The 22,516-nt window shown below is 36.3% G+C and overlaps 1 protein-coding gene across 23 annotated transcripts in view; it reads right to left on the bottom strand.

Moving 5' to 3' along the window:
* The window catches only part of GPHN (gephyrin), a 283,847-nt gene that overhangs the window by 39,421 nt on the left and 221,910 nt on the right, over positions 1–22,516 (bottom strand). For 12 of the 23 annotated variants that reach the window (XM_039552422.1, XM_039552425.1, XM_039552427.1 and 9 more), the window contains 5 exons: positions 14,044–14,106; positions 11,666–11,708; positions 8,299–8,436; positions 3,706–3,798; positions 641–696 (listed from right to left, as the gene is read on the bottom strand). In XM_039552422.1, coding sequence (XP_039408356.1) covers positions 641–696; positions 3,706–3,798; positions 8,299–8,436; positions 11,666–11,708; positions 14,044–14,106 — 393 coding nt within the window. The remainder of the gene's footprint in view (positions 1–640; positions 697–3,705; positions 3,799–8,298; positions 8,437–11,665; positions 11,709–14,043; positions 14,107–22,516) is intronic. The other 11 variants (XM_039552426.1, XM_039552429.1, XM_039552433.1 and 8 more) reach the window with 1 other exon arrangement.

Raw genomic sequence — 22,516 nt, 5'->3', positions numbered from 1 at the left:
AAAATGTATCTATTAGTGAATATTTATAGAACACAGCAGGTCACAAATGGGTCATGCCTCAACTTGCTTTTAAAATCAATCCATGTATCTACTAAAGGTGCACAAACACTCTTCTCACAAACCAGCCTCAAACAGGCTTCCTCAAGATTGTTTTGATCATTACCTATCTTTAAAGGCTTCATACAAAATTCTTACACTTCATTTTGCAGGTATCAGTGTGAAAAATGGAAGCATCTTACAAAAACAGTTATTGGGCTGGCATACTTTAAAAATCTGTCAGCAAGAGGGGGGATAAATCATGCTTTTCTCTGCTTATGCATGGTTGCACCATGAGAAATTTCATGTCCTCCAACATTGTACCAGGGCAGAAGGTTACTGTATGCACTCCTATCAGACACGTCAGCACAATGCACTGAAGTATTTTGGGATATCCTTGTTAGTTCCTTATATAACTGTACTACCTCACTTTCTGAAATCACATCCCAAGGCACATATGAGGAGGGTCAGTACAGCTGTGTCCTACTTCACACCACATCCAAGACTATTGAATTTTGAAGCACTAGCAAGGCTTGTAAAAATACAAAGCAAAATCTTCCAGAAGAAAAATACATTAAAAAAAAAGAAAAGAAATTGTGCTCACCTGCTCACCAGCCTGGGATTCCCCTATGATGAATCGATCTCCTGGGCCATCAGCAGCTGTTAAGAGGGACAACACAAATGGTAAAGGCTGAACCAAAACAAATTATGGCATTGTAAATTAAGAACAGGAGAAGAGCAAAGATGATCTACTGTTCAGTTCTGCAGTGTCATCATGACTAAGGTTATAGAAGTTCTGCAAACATTTTACTTTTTAGGTCCTTTTGAGATGTGTTTATTATTTTCAAAAACACAGGTTCTAGAGAACAGAGTATTTTTAACTGAAAATTTCTGGGCAGTATGAGGTCATGTAAATGAAGACTAGGAGGAATTACATTAATAACAAAGATTTAAGAGTGTTCATGACAGTATTGCAATACTGAAAATTAAGAGTCAGAGGTCACTGATTTAACAAGTCTTCAGGACTTCCAATTTAGTAAATCTGCATTTTTACAGGGACAACAAAGGCACAATTACTAATGGCATTTAAGCTCCTGCCTGCGTCAAAGGTTTTCAGCAAGTTGCATTAGTGGTATTATAGGCCTTACCATGGTGTAAAGCATGTATGAACAACAAGCAACTCTGCCTTTCCAAGCACAGCAGTCATGCTGCCAAGCATGCTCAAACAAACTAGGCTTGAATGATCACATATAAATATGTGTTATTATTAATTTTAAATCTGTAGCTGTCAAAAGTTGATTTCCTAGAGATGAAGTCTAATCAGTGACAACCTTTATCTTAACAACTTCTGTTTTACTTCAGGCACCCTTAATATCCACCTAGGTAACCTTGTATAGAGAATAACTGCTTTCAGGAAGGATGCCCATTCAGTCTGTAATGATTTACCACATTTGTACTCATGCACTGGCTGCAGCTTTGCAGATCATTATCTATGGTACTTAGTCACGTTTGAAGACTAATAATTAACTTAACTTTAAAAGCCTATCAGACTAATCTATCAGCTTTAGAGCAAACGCTAAAATAACAAAGTAGAAATGGACTCTTCAACTATTTAAGATATGCTTGAATAATGTATGTAATACTACTGAAAACAGTTATCAGACCTTCACCGAAAAAAATGCGCTTGGATGATCCAGCAAAAGAAGAGAAAGAAACCCCTAATAGCTAAATTATTTTAAACTTGATAAAATGCTACTGAATTAGATTTTATTCCCTCACTAATAATAATATGGAGACAAAGTTTATAGATGATGTACAACTGATATAAAATGAGAAAAAGACAGGGGTTTGGGCAGACATTTTATGCCACTGAAAGCTTATCTTTAACTTTGCTTAAGAAGTATCCATTAATGTAGTCAATATTATCTCTGCCTAAAAGCTTTTTTTCCTCATATCCAAAGACAACAGGTTCACAAGAACAATAAGATTAGAACAAAAACAACAGAGGAGAATAGAACTGCCTGATGAATTCAGGGCGGACCTAAATGTAAAGAAAATTATTAAAGGCATTGTCCAAACGTCTTTGACACACAGGCTTGGGGCATCAACCCACTCTCTAGGAAGTCTGTTTCAGTGTCTGCCCACCCTCCTGGCAAAGAAATATTTCCTAATGTCAAATCTAAACCTTCCCTGGCACAGCTTTGAACCATTTCCACACATAATGTCGCTGGACAACCTGTGCCCTTCACCGCTACAGGGAGCTGTAGAGAGCCATGAGGTCACCTCTCAACCTCCTTTTCTTCAAACAAGACAAACCCAAAGTCCTTAGCCACTCCTCATAGGACATTCCTTCCAGCCCTTTCACCAGCTTTAGTATCCTTCTCTGGATGCATTCAAATATCTCAGTGTTACTCTACTTGAATCCACCACCAAAATGAGGGTTTGTGTATTGGTTCTGACAGAAGTTGCTGTACTTCATGATCACTCTGCTCATTCTGCATGTTTACTGAAATTGTACTCGTGCTTTGCCTTACCCTGCAGCAATCAGGTTGCAAGACAGCACTGGCTTGATCCCAAGGCCCTTGTCACTCAGCATTCTACTCAGAGCTCACCCTCTTAGCTTTTCTCAGTGTTACATTACCTGTATTTCTCTGGCTACATATGCACTCCCTTGCTGCTATTACTAGTCATTTTGGTCTGCCTGTCTCTCACACACACTCATCTTGTAGACCGGAAATTTTATTTTTATATCAAATCTATGGGGAAGCTACTAGATTACATCCATTGCATGAGTCTGCAGACAGTCTATTTCATGGGCAGTTGCTTGCCATGGTTTCAGCTGCCAGTAACAAAAAAGATATTTTAATGTCCCTAGAAGAAAGTTAGCTATTGCGTACAAGTTTCAACATGGTCTTGTGATGATTCAACCACTACCAGAATTAAATCACTACTAGTATAATGTTCAATTCTGTATATTTTAAATTTCCTTCATAGATATATGAGGTGAGCATCATTGTTCTTACTTTACAAAGGGAAAAACTGCTGCACAGAGAAGCAACTGGCTCAAAATGATACAGCACCTACTGGCAAAGCAGAGTATGAATTCAGGTCTCTTGGGAAACCACATTCGTTGCTTGCAATGAATAAAGTCATACAACTAATTTTATTTATATATGTCAGCAGCAATATTTTTAAAGTAAGAACCTCTTCTTTTGAGATGTGTCTGTAAGAGAACATTCCGGTAAGTTTTTTGAAAATTCTCTGATGCAATCAGTATCTGTAACAATTACTATCTGTAACAAGATATGTAAGAAAATCCTCATTAAATCTACAACAGAGGAATAGAAGATGAATCTGTAATTCAGAAAAAGATGTTCTGTTATTTTCCTGAATTTTAAATGTTTCCAAGGAACACATGAGGAACAGAGATCCACATCTAGGAGCACACCTGGATGCACATTTGCTTGTGTACACATGTATCCACTTAAAAGATCTGAGCTCAGCTTTATGGCCTTCCTTCAAGACAGTTGCATTTTATATAACTGTGACCTCAGCAATGATCTGTATCAAATCTAAACCAAAATAACCCCTGATGGATCCAAACCAGATGAATTAACATGCTACAAAGTGGTAGACACTGTACTTCATGTCCACAAAGAGAGTGTTTACCTCTGACAGCGTAACCATCTTTTACTGATGCTGGAAATGGTGGCAGATTATCTTTTGCATATACATCTTGAGCAAGGACTCGGCCCATTCCATCTAGAGAAAAAAGAAAAGACGATGCTCTGTGTCATTACAGTGAGTGAAAGGGGGAAACGAAGTTAACAACAGTGTGCTCCCAAGAGGTGAAATGTATGTGTATGGGACATAGAGATCTCTCCGGCTTTTGATTTTTGACTCTACATAAAGGAAAAAAGAATGGAGTCTGAAAGTAGTGATAAAGGATTTGTTGAAGTCTGTGCTCCTGGTTATAGTGAAATTGCTCACAATAGATTTGAATACCAAGTACCCAAACCCAAAGGTGATAGCTCTGATTAAGGATCAGACAGAAAAACAAGTATTTGTTTCTTCAGGACAATTTTTCCCCCTAACATCTCTTAAACATATGTATTTTCTTTATTTTCCTTTATTTGAATTTCTATTAAACTTCTTTTTTAAAAACTTTTAAAATGACTTTTCAAAAGTGAATCCTGTGCACAAAAGGTGAGAGGTGATGAATTGAGAATGGCAACGATGGACAAGTTTTCATAAATTGACAAAGAAGTTTTGCAATAGATTAGCTTCACCTAATCACTGAGAGCATTTCTGCTTAATGGAAGGTGAGTGCACATAAGTGACAGAATTATTTATGTAAATTTACACTGTTATAGTTCTAAATATTTTAATAGCTGTTTCAAACATACTCTTTCTCTACACTTAGCAACTATGACTGATGAGCTGTAATTTGTCTCAGCCTCCCTGTAGAGACTAATATGAATTACTTCTCCCTCAGTCAAGTGGCTGATACATTTATGGCACCAGCAAGAGCTTTTTTTTAGTATGATATAGAACAGAGTGGAAAACATGTAACTTACCCCTTGATACGGTGTGAGAGGGAAAGCAGATTTATTACATGTGTGATTAGATATACTGGGAAGGGACACATGGGTCAGAACTACTGAGATTGGCTTGATTCCAGTATGCCTAAGTAGAAGAAGGGAAGCCCTGCTCATAATAGAAGCCACTGCTCCTACGGTGCACTGTGGCACAGGAAGGCAACATCCAGCTGAAAGAATGACGGAGTGAGAGGATGCAGGATTATTTCTGCCAGGAGAATTTGCATGGATATGTACTTTAGAGATTATGATCTTTGAGATGTGCCAAAAAAGAAAAGTGCATAAAGTGTGTTTCTTATTTTACAGACAGGGAAATCAGTATGGTTCTGGATTCCCAGGGAAGGCAGAAGAGCTAGTGCCACACACTAAATGGACAGGTTTTGTTAAAAAGTGCACCTACTCGATTTGAAAATGTTCAGCTCCAATGAAGTGGTATTATAATGAAAATTATATTTTGCTTATTAACTCAAAGGGATTTAGTTAGCAATTAATTATCATAACTACAACATCATTGTACTCATATCCATATGTATCAACTTTGAGCCTGAAGTCAATATTCATGCTGCATTGCTGAAATAACCATTGCCATGAAAATGCTGCTGAAACCCATTAAAGCAACTAGAAAAGCACTTTTGTGATGGCCATTAATTCACCCGTGCAAACCTGTGTATCAGTGCCTGTGATACACAATACAGAAGTCATTAGAAAGCTCACAAAAGCTTGTACACTTATACTGAGTAAAGGAATGCAGACACATACATTTAAATTATAGCACAGAAAAGGCAGCTATCAAAGGCCTAGTAAAAACATCCTTTGTTCACAGATACATAGAATCTCATACAAAAGTGATACTTCTAATTTTAGCAGGCAAGTTGTGCCTTCCTTCTGCTTTGTGTCTGCATGCAAAATCACACCAATTAGAGCAAAGTTGAACAGTATGTTCTTGGCATACTGCCATGCAATATTTGAAAGGAATAAATGGCTAGCCAGTAATGGGAATGAGTTTCATTATAAGAAGAAAAAGGTAAGAATTGTTTGTTGAAGTAGCCTTAGGCATTTAAAATGAAGCAAGTCAGCAACTAGAGGACAATCTTGAGTACCTTTATACTCTCTCTTATTTAAGAAATTATCCTAAAAATACAGTTTGACCTTATTTTGATTAATTGTAATTCAGAAAGATGTTCTGAATTATTTTAATGTCATCAAACTGTCCCTTGTGAAGCTCACAGCCTTCTAACACAAAATGGAAAATTATTAAAGTCACTTTTCAAATGTGGGTATTTGCTAAGCTTAGGTGGTGAAACTGGTACAGTTCTGTGAAGAACTTTGATTTCTCTGGGGCACAGCCATAAGGCAGATCTTGTACTAGGAGGTGATGGATTTTGTAAATATTGCCCTGGTAGCACTTCAGCATGACATGAAAAGTCAATGCTATCAAAACATTCACTTAGGCTCTTGGACTAGACCAAAATAAATGTGCTGTTCTCGGGCTTCAGCCCATAAAATGTAGATTGCTTCTGCATTACAATTTTATTATCAATTAAACCGCTGTCTCTTCTTAGTTTCAGAAGAATAATCATAATCATGTTGTCTAAAAACTTAACCTTATGTGCCCACAGAGCTATATTCAGGTAATCTCATTTATTTGGAATAAAAGGCTAATTGGGGGCTTCATGCAAGATATCGATGATGGCAGGTGAGAACCATGCTTCAGATGCTTTTGGTTTATGACATTTCTGTTTTTTAAATATGAAAGAGGTTAAATAACCTATACAGTCACTGAGCAACACACCAGCATGAAAGACATGTTTCAAAAGATAACTTTAATAATCCTCTCCTCATGTTAGGAGAGAATAGATAGATCTGTGATACAGTATACCTTGACTTAATCAAGAATAAAATCAGGACTGTACTGGGTATCTGTACAGAATAACATTCAGCAGCTTTATTTATCAGGATGAATGCTATGAAATATGTTTAGTAGTGTAACTAAATCAGGTTAAATTAATTAGGCAATTAGCACTCCTAGAATTTTACACATTTCACTTTCCTTAGGGAGAAACAGTACTCCTGAAAGATAGTTTTCAGAAGCTCAGTGTTAAATCAAGACACAAACTCACAAAGAAAACAGACACAGCACAATAGTGCTTTTCTGAATCCAGTTTCAGACCTCCAGGACTACTTCTTATTATTTTCTGAAATTAGATGTATATGAACAGAAAAATAAATAAACCCGTAGCTACATGAAAAACTGGTTTTTAATGAATTGCATTCTTCAAAATTAACATCTTTTATCAAACACATACATGTGCACACACACACATATGCCTATACAAAACAATCCTATGTATGTCTATAACATTATGATGATCACTGAAAGTGTTCATCATAATGTTCTGAAAGTGCATTTCCATCTTGATATTTGTATCTGTAGATTAAGAGAATTGAATTTGCAGTATCACAGACACAGACATGTCCTTAAGGCTGTCTCTTATAGGCTCAATCCTGAAATTTCATACTACATACTTGGAAATCTTACAGTGCTAAAATAAGTGTATACTACTTTAAAAATAAATTGCAAGACAAAATTTTGCACTACAGTGCAAAAATATGAAGGAATTGTTGGTACAATTATGTGAACATTAAATCAAGAATCTGTCTCTATTAATGTTACCATGGATCTAACACTTGTGTTTTGGGTGAGAGGGAAGAGAGTCAAAACTATGGTGACTCAGCAGACTCAGTTCATTATTTTTGAAAGAATAAGAGTGCCAGGAATAACAATACATATGTTCTGGAATTAGAATCAAAACTTCTTTTATGCAAAGAAGAATCATAATCCTGCAGTACCATAACTGTATCTGACATACCAAAATAAATATATGATGTGCTTATTTTTCAGGGAGGCAGATGCCAGTCTTTCATCCTTTATTTCAGGAATTCAGTGTTGCATACATAGCATTTATTTGGACTGAATGTACCCAACCCTGCAGCTCATCATATTGTTCACAAAGGGCTGTCTTAGCGAAGACATTTAACTGACAGCTACCCAAAAAGGCACAATAGTTATGCTTAGGCATTTATGCCTTAATGCCTTCTTCTAATCTGCACACCATTATGAAAGTGCAGGGTGTATTATGCATATTCCTTGTTGATCCAGTATTGGTGCTGTTCTGAATGGAGGATATGGAGCATCTTCTCAGAAACTGTGCTGCCAAGGCACAGGGGAGCACTGAACTCTGCTTGGAGTCACTAAATGCACAAGTGTGATATTACATATAGTCTGCTAAATCGGTATGTCAGTATGAAGACATCTTGAAGGCTTCTGGTAGCACAAAGATTTGGCAAAGAGCATGAAAACTTTGAAATTCCAAGGCAGAAGACAGAATATTCCATTCAGAAACCATTGATATCTCTCTGCTGTCTGTAGCACACCAATGTCCTAAATGTTTTTGCCTCTTGAGGTTTACAGTTCCACAATCTCTTTGCTCACCACCTTACTTTTGGACAATCTGGAAGAACCCCTGGAGGAGGTTTCTGCTTCCCTACCTACTTTAGGTTCACTTTTCAGCGTTATTTCCTGTCATAGTTTTGTTATGTATCAAGAACAATCTCCCAGATAATGCCTAGCCTTGATGCTCACGAAGAATCCAACTTAAAATACCTCTGTAATTGATGATTTCTGTTCCAAGCACTGGGGTCATCTCCAGAACTGTGATGAAGGCCTTGTCCATAGATGTCAATGGGAATGGAGACATGCGATGTCTTCTCGCTACCTTGGTAATGTCAACAGCACTGTGACCTGCAATGAGAAAGAAGCAAGTTTATGTGTGCTACAATGAGCAGATTCAGGTAGTGATGTTCATTTAAACGATTTTACTGAAACTAATATGGCACTTTGGAGCAAATTAAATTAGTTAGTTATCACTACTGAGCTTTCATGTCAGACACTGTATTCAACTAGAATCAAGAGAGTGTATATTCTTATTTATAATCAAGAACATACCAGAAGTCTTGATGAACATGAAAAGATTGGTTAATCTAAACTAGAAACCCTTCAAGGTGATGCAGTATTTTACACTGATGATGATACTCTGAGACTAACTCAGTTCTATGAACTCAAGACAATTCACTCCATTCTGTTCTGCACAAACATCTCAACATGCTCTGTGCCATACACAGATAAAGTGTGCCAGTGAACCTACAATCCAAGAGCGAGATGGGAGTCAAAAGGTTCAAAAGGAAGATAGAGCACAATTAAACCACTGGGCAGTCAAGACAGCAGACAGTGTCTCCGGCTAGTGGGCATCCTACCAATTGACAAGATTTTGTTGTCACCATAGCAAAGTGTTGTTTAAATGTATGATTAGAGTGAAGGCAGTAGGACAACTTAAGGAAAGCTTACTTTTCCCAAGTGTGAGGGACAGGTAGGGAGAAAATATGACAGAAGTTGTTTGAAAATGAAGCCAACAGCATGTTTGAATCCATGATACTTACTGAGAGATTAAACAAGGGGACAACAAGCTTTGAAGGATTTTGAAAATGAAGATAAGCAACTGAAGAGAGAACTATTGCAGGAATACATAAACAAGAGTAACAGATAAAAACCAAAAGATGAAGACAATTACAACTGCAGAGTATCTTGAAAGGATTTACCTAGAACAAGAAGGTATTTATGAGAGCCAAAGTAGATGATGTTCTATATGTGTTATGTAATGATATTCCTAAGTAACACAATACAGAAAGCATTAACAAATAATAGAAACTAATTTTTATTGACGATTTTGCTTTGCAGTCACTACATAAATATCTAATTTGTTGTTGCACATCTGCCTCCAGATTCTGCAAAAAAACCAGATTATTGCTTTAAGTGTAGTCTTCTAATTAAAAGTAAGTAAAAAATAGCACAACAATCATGGAGTCTAAGTCCTTCCTTCAGAAGACAAGGCTTCTTAATTAATCTGTATATAAAAAACTTGTTCAGCACTAACACATGCTTGCCTTTTTATGTGAGAGATTGTTCACTAATTATTTTTGCTATTAACACAGTAACTATCTTTCAGAGGAAGAAGTAGAGACAAGTAAAACTGCCCACCTAATTCTTCCAGGAATGATTCTGGAAGAAATTTTTTGAACAATCTCTTTGTGCGTATTTAGAAGGTAACAGGATGATAAAAGCAGGCACTGTGAATCTGTCAAGCACAAATAATTTTTAATTGACTTAATTCCTTTCCTTAAGATAGCAGTTGACATTCTGAGGAAGAGAGAAACAACTGATGAGACATTTTCTAACTACATTAAGACTTTGCGCACTCTTAAACCTAGCTTTCTCATAAGCAAACTAGGGAGAAATGATCCAAACTAAACTATTTTAAGAGGAAAGTGTAACTAATGGAAAAACTGCATTCCTGGTTTTAACAACAGGGATCTCTTTAGCAAGCTTACATTTCCAGTTATTATGCCTGTTTTTTGTTAACAACACCATTAAAGAGGAAAACGAAAGCATTTGTGAAATACAAACTTCCCATACCCACCTCTGCATAGAGAAACCCTGCTTTAGCAGCACTGTCATTCCTGCGGGCCCAGCAGATTCCACACAATATATGCAAAAAACATTTTCCTGATGTTTTGTTTTAAGTTGGAAAATACGAAGGAAGATGCTAAGAAAAAATATATCACAGCAATGAAAGCTGAGGGAACTGTGTGGCAGTAAACAACCTTTATGGTATTGCCACTAGCTGTTTTTATTGCTACTACCAGTAGTTTCACTGTCACTTAAAACTCAGTTAGCTACTTCAAAAACTCACATTTCGCCTCTTCAACCCTTAAAAAGTGACAGAATTCACTGTTTTGAATGCTTTGAATGGTCCCCAGAGAGCAACCTTCAGATTCGCAAGTCTGTCCCTAATGCAAGTCATTTGCTTAAGACTAAGGTTCTGTTAAAATCTTCTGAGAAATACATTCTCCAACATAGATTTTTTGGAAAATAGATAAAATCCCCTAAATTCTGACATCTTTTTTCCAACACCAAAAGTAACACTCATTATTTCTGCAAGAAAAGCCAAGAAAATAGAGGCCCTTTAGGTTAACATTAGCATGAATAACCTTAATGAAGAAAGAAAGATGCTGGTGCAACTACTAACCTCTCTCTCTCCTATTTCTTCCTACAAACAAATGCTAACTCTTCTATTAGAGGTATCACATGTTTAAACAGACCCAGAGATAAACAATGACTTTTTTTAAGTTCTAAAATTACTGAATGGTACTTTAATTACAAGCAAATGACATTAAACAACTCCTCAGACTTTACCAAGTTATCTTTCACTAATGTGAAATGTCAGATAGCTCTAAAAATAACTACTTACATTAAGCTGCATTTTGTATGACAAAATAATCCTCTGGCTTTGAAGCAGCTAATTCAATTGGTTGCATAAGGTAGAAAATTCTTGACAGCCTTCTCTTTTATCACCAAAACAACTTCCTATTCCTGTCATTATACATATATATATACACACACAGGGTGGATCAAATTTTAGACTAGAAAAGACTCCCACAACACAAAGAAAAAGAATTGCGCGAATTAAACAACACATCACTTGGATCAAATGTCAATTCTTAACCTTTGCATTTTTTTGTTTGGTTCTATGTAATCCAACATTCAAATTCATGTTCAAGTATGAAAAAAAAAAAGTATATTTAATTTGAGAACTTCCATTTTCATTGTCTTGGAGTGCTAATTCTTGCCCATAAAACCTGCACACACGTGATCATTTACAACAAAACCTCACAAACAACACAGACCTCCACGTCATTAAAAAAACAACTTGGAAGAATAAATTACAGGGTGATTCTCCATTGATACATGAACACTATGAGCTATTTACAGTTTTACCTTTGGACTGGATTTCACTGCCTTAAGTTATTAAATTTCTTCTGCAAACCCACTTAGTCCCACTTCTGATCTGACTATCACTTGCTGTCTTCTGAGAAGTCTTAGTTTCTCAACAGAGGTAGAAAGTTTCTGTACTTACTTGCTCTGAGGATGTTCTCTTTGCTGCTGCACCTAGACTGGACCTGCAGAGAGAGCACAGAGTCTATGAGCTACAGAAGTTAACAAGAATGCAAAATACAGAGATAAAATGGGCAAGCTCCTGGGATCTAAGACAGAGGCTATACATATTTTCAGCAACATTCTTACATATTTTGCATGAGGTAAGTATATTTAACCAGAAGAGTAGTAAGCTGATGGTCAGAATCTGATACAAGCAATTTGATTCCACACCCCTCCCATAAGAAACAAGATGGCCTAAGGACAGTAGGAGAGAAAAATCAAATAACAGTGCTTAAAATTACGTGTTAAGCATCAGTTTTCAACAGAAAACCCACATTTTCTTACACAGTTGTAATTACAGTAGCTCTGAATCTAGGTCCTATTTGATGATTAGACAGAATACTAACATAACTATATGACCTGATTGAAAATTCTACTGTTGCTATTTTCAGGTATTGTAGAGAGTTTAAAATATTCGGTTTCAATTGTGTTGATTCTGAAGATGTTTAATATGAATTTTTCACAATTGTATAAGCAACTCACAATTGTATAAATGGCTCCTGGCTGGAGCCAGATAAATTTACTCAGCTGTTCCTATTTGGTTAAAAGAAATGCTATGTTCAGTATGAATTGTATGGTGGAATTCTACTTTAAAAAGTAACTGTGTGAGAATGACATGGTTTCTCAACAAATCCTCTTCCTTGATGCTTAGCTGACACTGTGCTATTCCAGATAGATTAGTCTGGCTACAGGGAAATTGGACAATTCACATTGATCTAATATTCTAGTAACACTGGATATTTACAATTCTGTTTACCATGCAGATTTAAAAAAGAATTGTTTTTTTAAAGAGTATCAGCCCTGTAAACACAACACACTTCAGATTTTATCTATACTGAAGCATCAATTCCTGTTAATTCTTCTCAGGTTTGGAAAGATAGCACCATGTATAATAACCCTGAAGTTGCAAGTTTTCAGATGGATTCTACTGCCAGGCCAGCTGACTGAACTAGCAGCACTTGAATAAAAAGCATTTTGTGTGGACAATACCCCAGCTAAAATAAACTTCACAGGAAGACAAACCTCTGAGATTGTAAGAATTGAATCCTTCTCTTTTTGACTTTTTTGACAAAGGTATTTTAAATTTCAATGAGAACACTAATAAAGTAAAACTGTGGACACGTAATGAAAGAAGTGGAATAGCACAGGTGATGCTGAGAGTGTAATTTCCCAGCAGAACATTTGTCTCTGCTGCAAAAGCAAAGGAGTGAATCCAGTTATCTTTCAGACCTCACTTTGAACTTGCAGTTACAGAAAAATTGCCTAGAAAGTGAATATGTATGATGTAACAACTGATGAAGAATGGTAAATGCCCAACCCCTCAAAAGCTGTCTTCAGAAAGGAACAACCATTTAAGGCTGAAATGAACTGTGCCCCAGCTTCTAAACCTCTTTCTTCTGTTCCACAGCAGCTTGCCCCAAATAGATATTCACATAAAAAAAACTGGATTCTACAGCGCAACACGGTCTACTTATTGTAATGGAATAACTTATGGAAAGTAATGTTGCAACTTAGAGTGGGTTATGGTGTCCTTCCCTGAAAAAAACTCTTGTTTAACAAAAACAAACAGAAAAAACCCCACACCCTCCCTCCTTCCCACCAAAACTACTATACAAGAAAACTGCAAACAAAATATTAATGATGCCCAAATTTGGCCCAGAGTTGTTTTACCAGATTTCAAAGGCATAAAATGAACTCTCTTTGGAAGAAGTGAATATTTAACTATAATTTACCAAAGAACAATTCTGGACCAAAAAGGTGATATAATGGTAGGAAAGAAAACACAAAAGAAAGAGAAGCACAGTTTGAGAGGGAGAGAGAAGCAGGATGGATGTTGCAAGGCAGAAGATGGTGTATGCAAAAGGAGACATGGGCCTATGTGTGTAAGGCTACTGTTTAAAATGGAAGAGGCTCTCTTATTTTTCACTGAAAAACATGAAAAGAGAAAATGAGGAATGGACCTGCTGCAAAATAACCAAGCGATTCAGCAAACTGTGGAATGAAATACAGTGAAATAACATAGTCCTAAAGAAAAAGGCAAAAAACCAAAAATACAAAACACAAACATTTGAAACGATCTACTAAAACAAACTAAGTAAAATATGTGATCCAAAGGACACAGATAAAAGCTACTAGAGAAGGAGGAAAAATGTTAGCAGACAAAGACAGTGCTAAAGAAGTAAAATGGAAGTCAAGAGAGAGTCTTTCAACAAAGTGGAGGAACAGAAGGAGCCCAAACCCATAGCGCAAAGCAATGTTTGCGAATGGAAAATAGCTCCTTTGAGCAGTAATAGTTACTCTCGAGTTGTAGCCTCTATTCCTCCTCAGTTCATCTTTAAGCCCTTCCAACCTATAGTGGAGCTAGTGTATGGACAAAAACAAGAGATTTATAATGAACAGAGCAGCTGAGATTTGCAGATCAAATCTTGCAATATAAAAAACGTGCTGACAAAGTTTTGCTCTTAAAATGTCCAAATGACAATGGTAACAAAAGACAGCTGGCTTCACATACAGCCTCTTACAGGTCATTTTTTTAATTCTGTGCACACAGAGGACTTCATATTTACTTTTTGATTTCTTACACCCAGCCTAAAGTTTCCATGTTATCACTCACCTGATGGGCAACATATGCAGTATGAGAAATAATTTGCTTCCCACAAATTTTAAAAGCAGCTGTGGAAGAGGAATCCATGATAATAAAATAAAGGCTTGATCAGCCAGACTTGATTGTTTCCCAACCTATGCTCACAGCTGCAGAATACAAACCATGTTTTAACATAACTGACATCAAAATTAGTTATTACATAATACTTCTCTTTAATATGAATGCACATTCTTATCCTAAATGTTATTTTTAATCAAAACTCCAGTAAACTGATTTTGAATAAAACCCACCAGTTTCCTAACACATACAGTTTTGGCAGCAATGGAGCTTTTTATAAATGGGGTCATGTGCTTTAAGTGCCTTTTATCATATTCAATATTTGTGTGTTTTACTACTTTGTTATTTGTGACATTTACAGGAAATCTATATTGTTTTCACAGCTATTGTTAAGTGAAGAATCCATACTACATTGCATATAGTACCATGAATGACTGGGGAGAGTTATTATTAGTAGTATTTACTATAATTCTTCTCATTCACAGGTAGTTACAGAAATAACAACCTATGGCTGTCTTTTCTTTCACAGGGAAAGTATAGATTTATTGTTTGTCCATGCTACAGCCTCTTGGCTCCCAATCTATCTTGGTAGAAGATACACTGGGCTACCAGCCAGTACCATTCCCCTGCATAGTTCAGACAAAATAGAACCAAACCCAAAGCATTCAGTTCACATTACTCTGTATTTTAAGCAAACTGGATTTTATGTTCTTGAAGATATAACTTCATCACACCGGAATGCAGAGTAAGCTTTCCCCCACAGGCTGAAGTAGTAAATAGAATGTGAAATAAAGTACTCAAAAATAAATAAAGGGAATGGGAAAAATAAAGAGTTGTGCTGACAGCTTCTATCTATCAGTCATGATTGGTCTGAAAAAAAAACCCCAGTGGCTTGGCTAAATTGGATTAATTTAAATTTACATAATATGTTTTGCTGCAAATAAAAATCAGTCTAAAATTTTTTTTTACAAGAAAAATAGAAAAAGACATAAAGAAAAGTTCATGCTACAAGTGAAGAATTTATGTGAAAAATAATGAAAAAAGAAAACTGAGAAACCCTTTAACACTTTACCATGACTGTTAGGAATTGTTAGAGAAATTACTTACCTTTTTAAAGTCATAACAAGATTAGCACAGTGTATTAAGTCAGCTCTTCATTATGGGAGGTACAATTAAAAGCCATTGGTTATAATAAAACAAATTGCTAGACAAAGATGAAGAGTTTCCAGCCCAATATGAAAAGCTAACTCTTACGGGAGTACATTTTAACTCAATATTACAACATGAAGAACAATTCAGAACAATGACATCAAAACATGAGTTACCATCAACAGAAAGTTCCCATTTTTCAGGAACACAGTGCCTGTAGGAGGCTGACCCCATAACCTTTAGCACTTATGGGAAAGCACATTGCTCCACTCTGAGGAAAGCATGCAAAATGTGGAACCACCAGCAGAAACCCAAACATACGCAGACACAGAGGACTAAGGTACAGCAGAGGGAATGAGTTCGCCAAGCTGTAATGAAGGAAGCAGGGTAAGCAAAGCACAGCAGCTGTTAACAATTTCAGAACTGTATTCCTCTCACTCTCCTGAACACCAGGCAGGCCTGTTCATGAGGTATTGGACTACTGCACTTTCTGCTGGTGAGAAAGTGCGTAACTCATACAGCCTTTCCTTGAAACTTCAGCTTTATGAAGACAACTTATCTGCAATGATGTGGGAAAGTATGCTGCTGCTGCTTTTTTTCTGCATGTGATTTATTAGTGATTACATGACCTGAGTTCTGTACAATATATACAGTGCACACGCCATTTGAATGGTCTCTGAAATATTTGCCTGCTTTAAATAGATTTCAAATCATATGTTATCTGATTTATAACTGAGGGGTTTGCAGTGTGTCTTCTGCCTAAAATACTTTTTATCCTCTAAGAGTGGATAAATTACTCAGTGCCTCTAAATAAACAAATAAGAAAAAACTAAACAATGAATAACAATGTCTCAAGCTTCTCTGATAATACTTTAAAAACTGATTTCAGCGTGTTATTCTAAGCAATGTCCAAAAGGTTAAACTGGGAGCAAATAAAAAAATGCAATGAAATACACTGTTGATTTCATTAAAAAATTTGGGTTAAATCTAACCTGAAGAACAGAGAGAATAGCTTTGACTGAATTAATATAGAATATAAAAATGAAGTTGCTAAAAAAACATTCACAAGTATGGCTTGGGTTGGAAGGGACCTTAAAGATCCTCCAGTTAAAAAAAAAAAATAAGTGCATCTGGAATTGTGTACTTTAGAAAACATTCAGTAAAGTATGTGAGGATTAAATAATCCTATTACAACATGCAATCTTCCTATTTCAGGAATCGATTCTTATTCAAACAACACTTTTACACTGAGCTGAACACACATGGTCATAAGAGAATGCTTTATGGCCATCTGAATCAGGACTAAAATCAATTCAAAACAACAGAATAATTTTTTGTTATTATACTGAGACCACTTCTGAAATGGAAAGAAAAGTGAGCATGAGGAATTTGATAGCAGCAGACATTACTCATTAACACAATTTTTAAAACAAGCACTACTGATGGTGGGATTCAGCTCACCAAAATTTAAATACAAAAAATAAATAATGTGGTATTCCACACAAGAAATCACTCATTTGGAGTCAGTGGGAAGAAATAAACAGAAAATTAATTGAAGCCAAAGTCACTTTAGGAGCAGATTTTTACAACTTATCAAGTGTTATGCTTGGTAGACTGGACATGAACAAAAGTCAATTTTAAATCTTGAATATGTCACTGTCTTCATACATATATTACTGAGCTCTCTTTTCTGAGTTTTTTTTTAATCACCTACACTTTACATACAGATTTATTTAATTTTGATAACTGTTTCCCAGTAGACTACGAACACACATATGTAATTCTATGGCCAGATTATTGTTCATCCTAACCACTATTCAAACAGGACAGTGGAAGTGGTTTGATGAATACACCATAGAAACGTAAGGGCTGAGTTGGTTCCTTTTACAGGAGCAGTATTAAAAAAAAAAGGTATTATCCAATATTTCAAACAATACGGAATGAAAAGGCAAAGGGCAGTTTTCTGGGATTAGTCACCTCTCAACAGAAACTGACATTGTCCATTGGAGAGGTAAAATCAACACATTTATTTCTAGAAGAGGATTCAATGAAATCTTACACACCAACTAAAACTGCGAGCTGAACACCTCACAATGAGAAAATAGCAGTAACTATGATATATACAACAAAAAAAGGAGACAAAATAGCAAACCACAGTCAGCTAACAGGAAAGCAAACTGGCTACTACGAACTGGCACTATAGGCTTCATAGTTGAGAATTAATAGAGGAAAGAGGGATTTCTTCTCTGCAGAGTAATTTTAATGAAATGTTTACTTTTGTATGAGAAAAAAATACGAGCTGCATTTTGTGTTTTTAGGAGTAGGGGACAGCATACAGATAATGCTGTATGAGTAGCACTAGAAAGATGGCACGTTTCTGTGATATTTCAGGGGCGGTTCAAGATCATACTGCTTTTTGTTCAGAGAAGCTGCATTAATTATAATACCCAAATATGAAGAGATCAAGTATCTTGTATAAGCTAAAGCCCATATTAAATCAAGTCATAAACATTTGTGCATGAACTCCAACAGGTATTTCTAACCTGTGCTATCAAAATTCAAGTGGGATTTGCAGGATACAAGAAATCTCTAGAAAACATTGCACTTAGAAAAATAAAACATTCTACTACTTGTATTACTAATTGTGAATAAGATCTTTTATTTGTTTGAATGAAAATCTTGAACATTCTCCAAATACCCTGGAAATATTCTCCAGTTTGAGAAGTAGCTAGTGTAAACAAAGGCAAAGAGAATAAGCTGTATTTCCTAAGAGGTACAAGGGCAAAAAAAATCCTGTTAACCTTGTTGTTTGCCACAGAAATGGTATTTACTTGCCTATTTTCATATAATTTCACACCCTGGCAATTTGACTGACAAACCACTTAGCCTTACAAGTATGCATTAGATGTCTGAGTTATATCCTATCTGACCAGCATTAAGACTTTTTGAACTCCTTGTCCATTCCAGATTAACCAACTTCTTAAGCTGTTTTTAATCAGATACATGAATGATGTATAAAAATTCTTGTCTTCAAGCACACTATAAATTACTCTTTAACCCTTGACTAGTATGGTTGACATTGAAAAAAGCTTAATTTCTATTACAAGTATTTTGCTTTTCAATGAAATTTCAATGAAATTTCAACAATTTTCACACTTTTATTTCTTTACCCAGGAACAGCCAATTTCAATGCAGCATTAAAACAGTGAAATATCCCCATTACTGCCAAAAAAAAAAAAAAAAAAAAAAAAAAAAAAAAAAATTAAACTATTTTTCTTGAATTGTGTGACTCTCAAAATAAACTTTTAAAATAAATTCTTTATTCAAATGTAGTCAAGTAAAATTGGCAAGTTTAAGTGAAACAACATTTAGGACAGATCAATGTTATGTGTGCAACTCATTTTTCCTTTGACATGAAGGCGTCATAACTTCATCATAACTATTATCAGCAATGTTTCTGCATAAGACAAGATAAGGCTACTTTATTTTAATCTCCCTGCTCAAAGACTAGTTCCATGTTTTACTTACTAAACATTATTCAAACTGTTTGCTAAATGGGTAATTATTTAATTCTTTATAGATTTCTCTGTTGGGCTCGATTCTACAAAACAAAACCTTGTAATACACATGAAGGAATTTCTTTTTGCAAAATCTTTGTGAAGTAGAGGTATGGCTTGATTTTAGAAATGGAAAACTGAGGCCCAGAGACATCTAGACTAAATTTAACCTGACATGCCTACAGTCAGATTGCAGAGATTAGATCCTCAGTCGCCATTTATTTCAACTGCATTTGGAATGCTCAGCATAGAATCACAGAATGGCTTGCATTGGAAAGGACCTTAAAGGTAATCGAGTTCCAACCCCCTGCCATGGGCAGGGGCACCTTCCATTAGACCAGGTTGCTCAGAGACCCAACCAATCTGGCCTTGAACACTTCCCGGGATGAGGCATTCACAACTTCTCTGGACAACCTGTTCCAGTGTCTCACTACCCCTCACATCTAATGTAAACCTGCCTTCTTTCAGCTTAAAGCCATTTCCCCTTGTCCTATCAATACATGCACTTGTAAAAAGTCCCTTTTCAGCTCTCTTGTAGTCTCCTTCAGGTACTGGAAGGCTGCAGAAGCCTTTGTGGAGCCTTCTGTTCTCCAGGCTGAACAACCCCAACTCTTTTGGCCTGTCTTCACAGGAGAGGTGCTCCAGCCCTGGGATCACCTTGTGGCCCTCCTCTGGACTCACTCCAGCAGGTCCATGTCCTTCCTGTGCTGGGACCCCAGAGCTGGATGCAGCACTGCAGGTGGGGTCTCACCAGAGCAGAGCAGAGGGGCAGAATCCCCTCCCTCTCCCTGCTGCCCACGCTGCTCTGGATGCAGCCCAGGACACAACTGGCTCTCTGGGCTGGGAGTGAACACAGTCAGCTGTGGCATGACATGAAAATCACACAATATGTGTCTCAAGAAGGACACACAGAAAATGAGTACCCCTGAAAATGTTGCAAGAAGTTTTTCCAGCAAGAAACATTAAGTCAGCACTAATGTGGAGACACAAAATGTGACAGAGGCTTCCTTGGCACCCATTCAAGCCTTCCTGCTACAGTACTGCACTTCCTGTTCCAGAAACAGCAGAGATGGAGTCACCATTCACCACACCTGCTACTGCTGGGAAACATGATTCAGTTTTCTTAATATCTAGTTATTGTCAATATCTGAATAAATATTGGTGGGGAATTGGCAGAGGCATGTTTGGAATTTTTAGCATTACTGTTTTTGGTCCTATCTGCTTCTAGGCCTACAGGCCTCCATTCCTTTGATCCAAGATCTGCAGAGTGAAAAAGCATCTCTCCACTGAAGTCTGACTCAAACTTGTAGGCTAACAAAGCCTACAACTCCTATTTCATGCTTACAGTCTTATCTTCCTGAAGCTGGCCACACAGGCAACATTCCTTGTATTTCTATGTTAAAGGAATACGAACACACGTAAACAGGAACAAAGAAATCAACACTTATAAACTCTGTTCTGTGACTTTGTGGCTTCAAAAGCCACCAATCAAATGAGCAGTGAACCTTCAGGCCAAAAGAGTCAGCAAAAGCAACCACCCAATTTCTTACATTTTTAAAGCATCTTTTAAGTTAAATTTCACCTTTTTCCATTGGTGTTTCCTAGAAATTTTGGTTGGAGATTTTTATAGTTATTATCATTCTAAAGTGAATGGTTGGACTACTTTTTAAACTCACCTATGTGAGCAGGAACAAAACATGTTTCCCCATGTACTATGATCACACTTTCTGCACTAGCATAACTTCAAAGAAGTTGATTTTAGTTAAGCTTGATATTTTTATTTGAGCTAGGAGGATTAAATTTGAAGGGCTTCAAGTACAAGAGCCAAAACTAGTAAGCATAGGTAATAATAATCTTATATCTGGCATATATTATAATCTCTGATGTATACAATATTCAATCAAAACCTCAGTCCTGTACACTTTAAAGTATAAAAATAAATAAAGCTCTTTCAAGTTTAAGATTCAAACTAGGGAGCGACAACTGTAAGAAAAATAAATCTTCATTTCATGAATCCATCTGAGTCATAAATACCAGACAGTGAATTATTGTGTGAAGAGCTAGATTTCTGCCTTTGAGACAGGCACACAGACCACATACCTCTGAGGAGAATCCTTAAAGTGAAATCAGAATGGTCGTGGATGAATAACACGAAGATTTCAGAGGATTCATAAGCTATAGAAAGGAGAGGCTGGAACTGAACAAACGTTGCACTAAAAGCTATTGTTAAACCCAAGTTAGAAATTATTTTTGAAAGTAACAAGAAATGCAAATGAAGAAAGAGGATTTGCATTTCAGATTTTTCTTTGAGTGTCAAAGGCTCAATAGGATAAGATTCCTTTAGTGCTGTCTTGAATTTGGCAGTCTGTATTGCAAGGTACAGCACAACAGCAACCACCAGGCTCTCCACAGCAGTTATGCACCTGAGAACACAACACTAATTTGGCTGGGCTTGTAGCAGCACTGAATTTTGGAAAGCCAAAGATGAGAACGGGAAATAGAAAATACTGTGAATAAGGACATTCATTCTGCCCTCTAGTTCTTAACAATAAAGTTTATGGCAATAATGCTTAGCAAAAAGAAGTTGTTTCCATGTTAAAAAGTGGCATTTGAAAAATGGGAAAAACAGGAAGATAACTTAGGGAGCACTGATGGGAACCCACTGACATTTGAGCTGTGCATTACTGATACTGACACTGCTGTGAATATCTAATTTGATTTCCATGTATTTAAACAGACACTGCCCACTAGAGATACATGTAAATTAAATCACATGCATGGCATTTTACATCAGTGATTACTCCAAAAGCTGTAACAGCAGTAGAAGCTTTGCTGTATTTTGATTCATTGTTATTTCAGACTTTAGACTAATTTTTTATAGATTATATGACTAAAGCTGACTCTTCAGAGTTAGATTGCTTTGGGAGCTGGAGCTAGAGAACAGTTGCACTAAATGTTATTACTAGTGTAACACAATGCAAAATAATGTCTGGCTTCTCAAACAAGCTGATTTAAGTAGTAAACAAATAAATTCTAAACAATGTATGCTGGTGAACAGTGTTAATACTGGATTTAAAAAGAAAACAGTAGTTTAGGAAAAAACCCTCACAGTTACATCTAATCAAGCCAATTTTATTGCTACACAGTCCAAGGTATGGTACAGCACAAGAAAACAGAAAAAACCCCTTTGCTTAAATGGATGTATTTACAGTGAAATAATGGTAAGACTGACTTTGGAAAATGCAAAGGAGTCTAAGCTATAATCAAACAAAATGAAAATGACATTGGTAGCTCTTTGGCTTGATCTAATTTGTTTCATAAAGGATTGCACATCTCAACCATAAGGCAAGGTGAAATGTCTTCCTGTTTTGTGGCACAAGAAGGGGGAATATTAATTAAAAAA

This window comes from Corvus cornix, chromosome 5 (genome assembly GCF_000738735.6).
Source record: "Corvus cornix cornix isolate S_Up_H32 chromosome 5, ASM73873v5, whole genome shotgun sequence".
NCBI classification, from domain to species: domain Eukaryota; kingdom Metazoa; phylum Chordata; class Aves; order Passeriformes; family Corvidae; genus Corvus; species Corvus cornix.
This window is presented reverse-complemented; position numbering and strand designations above follow the sequence as displayed.